The 2,842-nt window shown below is 55.5% G+C and overlaps 1 protein-coding gene across 1 annotated transcript; it reads left to right on the forward strand.

The window, feature by feature from the left end:
- The first annotated feature begins 278 nt into the window (after window positions 1-278).
- On the forward strand, window positions 279-1,962 carry NFIL3 (nuclear factor, interleukin 3 regulated). Its single transcript, XM_032866405.1, has one exon. The coding sequence runs from the start codon at window positions 280-282 to the stop codon at window positions 1,663-1,665; it is 1,386 nt and encodes a 461-aa protein (XP_032722296.1). The 5' UTR covers window position 279; the 3' UTR covers window positions 1,666-1,962.
- Window positions 1,963-2,842: the final 880 nt, after the last annotated feature.

Here is a 2,842-nt window from a genome sequence, read left to right on the forward strand (position 1 = left end):
CAGGTGGCAGCCTCCTGGAGGGGACGCGCTGTGTCGAGTTCGGGCATGTGCACCGACGTGCCGAGCGCGCTCCGTGCGCACCTGGCGGGACACACTTGCCGGTGGGTGACGGTCTTTTCCTCTGTTGCAGGGACCTGGGAGGAAGGCGCCCGCTCCGCTCGGGAAGACGCGCCGGCGAGATTCGCTCGACAGCAGAGCGGGAGAGAGAACGTCGATGGCTTGTGCAGCGCAGCTTTTAAAGCGCTTGTGAATCCTGGGGAAGGGCTGTGTCCGATTCTGATGCAGCTGAGGAAGATGCAGGCCATCAAGAAGGAGCAGGCGTCCCTGGACGCTGGCAACGGCGTGGACAAGACGGTGCCGGGCGCCGCCTTGGCCGAGGTCTCGGAAGACTTGACGGCGGGCGACGAGCTGCTTCTGAGCGAGGGCAGCGTGGGCAAGAGCAAGTCTTCCGCCTGCCGGAGGAAACGCGAGTTCATTCCCGACGAGAAGAAGGACGCCATGTACTGGGAAAAGAGGCGGAAGAATAACGAAGCCGCCAAGAGGTCTCGGGAGAAGCGCCGCCTCAATGACCTGGTCTTGGAGAACAAACTGATCGCGCTCGGAGAGGAGAACGCGACTTTGAAGGCTGAGCTGCTGGCCCTCAAACTAAAGTTTGGCTTAATCGGCTCCGCGGCCTATGCCCAGGAGGTCCAGAAACTCAGTCACTCCACCGCCGTGTACTTCCAGGACTACCCCGCGCCCAAGTCCGGCGCCAGCCCCTTCGTGGATGAGCACGAGCCGGCGGGGGTGAGCGGCGGCTGCGTTTCCGTCATCAAGCACTCCCCGCAGGCCTCCCTGTCCGACGCGTCGGACGCGTCCTCGCTGGAGCACTCGCAGGACGGGGCCGCGCGGGGCGGCTGCGGGAGCCCCGACGCCAAGTTCCAGGCCATCAAGCAAGAGCCGGTGGAGCTGGAGACGTACGCGCGGGAGCCCGGCGAGGAGCGGGGCGCCTTCCGGGCCTCGGTGTACCAGAGCCTCATGGGGACCGCGTTCCCGGGCTTCTCCCACTCGCCCCCTCTGCTGCAGGCCGCCCGGTCCTCCAGCAACTCCCCCAGGACGTCCGAGACGGACGACGGCGCGGTGGGGAAGTCCTCCGATGGGGAGGACGAGCAGCAGGTGCCCAAGGGCCCCATCCACTCTCCCGTGGAGCTCCAGCGCGCCCACGCCACCGTGGTGAAGGTGCCAGAAGTGAACCCCTCCGCCTTGCCGCACAAGCTGCGCATTAAAGCCAAAGCCATGCAGATCAAAGTCGAAGCGCTGGACCACGAGTTCGACGCGGCGCCGAAACCGCCCTCGCCGGTCCTCGGGGCGCCCAAGAGACATTTCGGCCTGGAGAAGCACGCGGCCCCGAGTATGGTGCCCTCTGCCCTCACCCCTTTCTCCGTGCAGGTGACCAGCATTCAAGATTGGTCTCTCAAATCGGAACACTGGCACCCAAAAGAACTGAACGGCAAAACTCAGAACAGCTTCAAAACGGGAGTTGCGGAGATGCAAGACAGTGGCTACAAAGTGTCTGACCCAGAGGGCTTGTTTCTGAAGCAGGGCATCGCAAACTTGTCTGCAGAGGTGGTTTCACTCAAGAGACTCATCGCCACACACCAGATCTCTGCTTCGGACTCCGGGTGAATCACTACTGAAAAGCTCTGGCTGTTTACAAAGCCGTCATTTGCAATAGATGAGTACGTTTTGTATTAGGCTGAATTTTCACTGGACCCCTGATGTCATTCCACTGTAATGTTCACACGTTGTCTGCTGGGTGTCTTTTCGTGCACAAATTATTATGGAGATTAGATGTGTTCTCACTCTGCCTTGTGTATAGTCACATAGTCCATGCAAAGGCTGTATATATTGGACATTATTTTTGTTCTGCTATAAAGCGTGTCAGTTACCAGTTTCAATAAAGGATTGGTGACAAACACAGAACTTCTGCTCCACTGCACTTGATTTTATGGAACAGAAAAAACAATTTAAGTTCCAAAAGTGGTATTAAGATATTCCGTGTTTCACTCATCCGGGGAAGTTTACTTCACTCCCCTGCGTTCAGGAAGCCGAAATGTAAGTTCAGCACAGGGTTTGGTTTTCTTCCAGTTTGGTCCGGGCTATCGGAAGTTTAGAAACATTCCAAAGAGAGGGCAAAAAAATAACAATGACTTTTCTTGCATTTGAGGCTAATTTACTAAGTCACTCCCCTTTATCTATGTTGCTCTCAGCTTCAGTTTTCGGTGTTTGTTGTTGTTGTTGTTGTTTTAAGTAGAAAAATCTAAGTGGTCTGGCATCACCTTCTCTGGGGCCATCTCTTCTTTGAGTCTGACACGTCCGTGTGAACAGTTGAGTCACTGACCCACTTTATTAATTAGAGGTTCTTTTGAAAGAGCTTCTGAAGACTAAGGATGAGGTCACTCTTGTGTTATTCTAAATCTTAACAGTTCTTGACTCTAACAGTCTAGGGAATTAAGCTAGTGAAATTCCATTTTTATTTAGTTTCCAGAATTTCAGAGAACACACCAGCTATCCCATTTGGGCACGTATGGTCTGGGTGTACATGATACTTGTTATTTTCCGGTTTGCCAGAGATGAATGTAAATAGTAGCTCTCAGTAGAAACAGTAACGCGGAAGCCCAGAAGAAAGTGTCCATCTACGTCCGCTGACGCTCAGACGGTTGCAACCTCCAGAGCTGCCTGTAGAAGCAGGTGTGGTGGGTCGGAAAGTCTTCTGTCGCAGGGTGGGACTGGCCTCCGGGCGGGGCGGGCGGAGGCTGGTCCAGTGCAGCCCTCTCCGAAGCTACTGTCCTCGCGCATCCAG

This window comes from Lontra canadensis, unplaced genomic scaffold, assembly GCF_010015895.1.
Source record: "Lontra canadensis isolate GAN:19392208 unplaced genomic scaffold, GSC_riverotter_1.0 scaffold31, whole genome shotgun sequence".
Classification (NCBI taxonomy): domain Eukaryota; kingdom Metazoa; phylum Chordata; class Mammalia; order Carnivora; family Mustelidae; genus Lontra; species Lontra canadensis.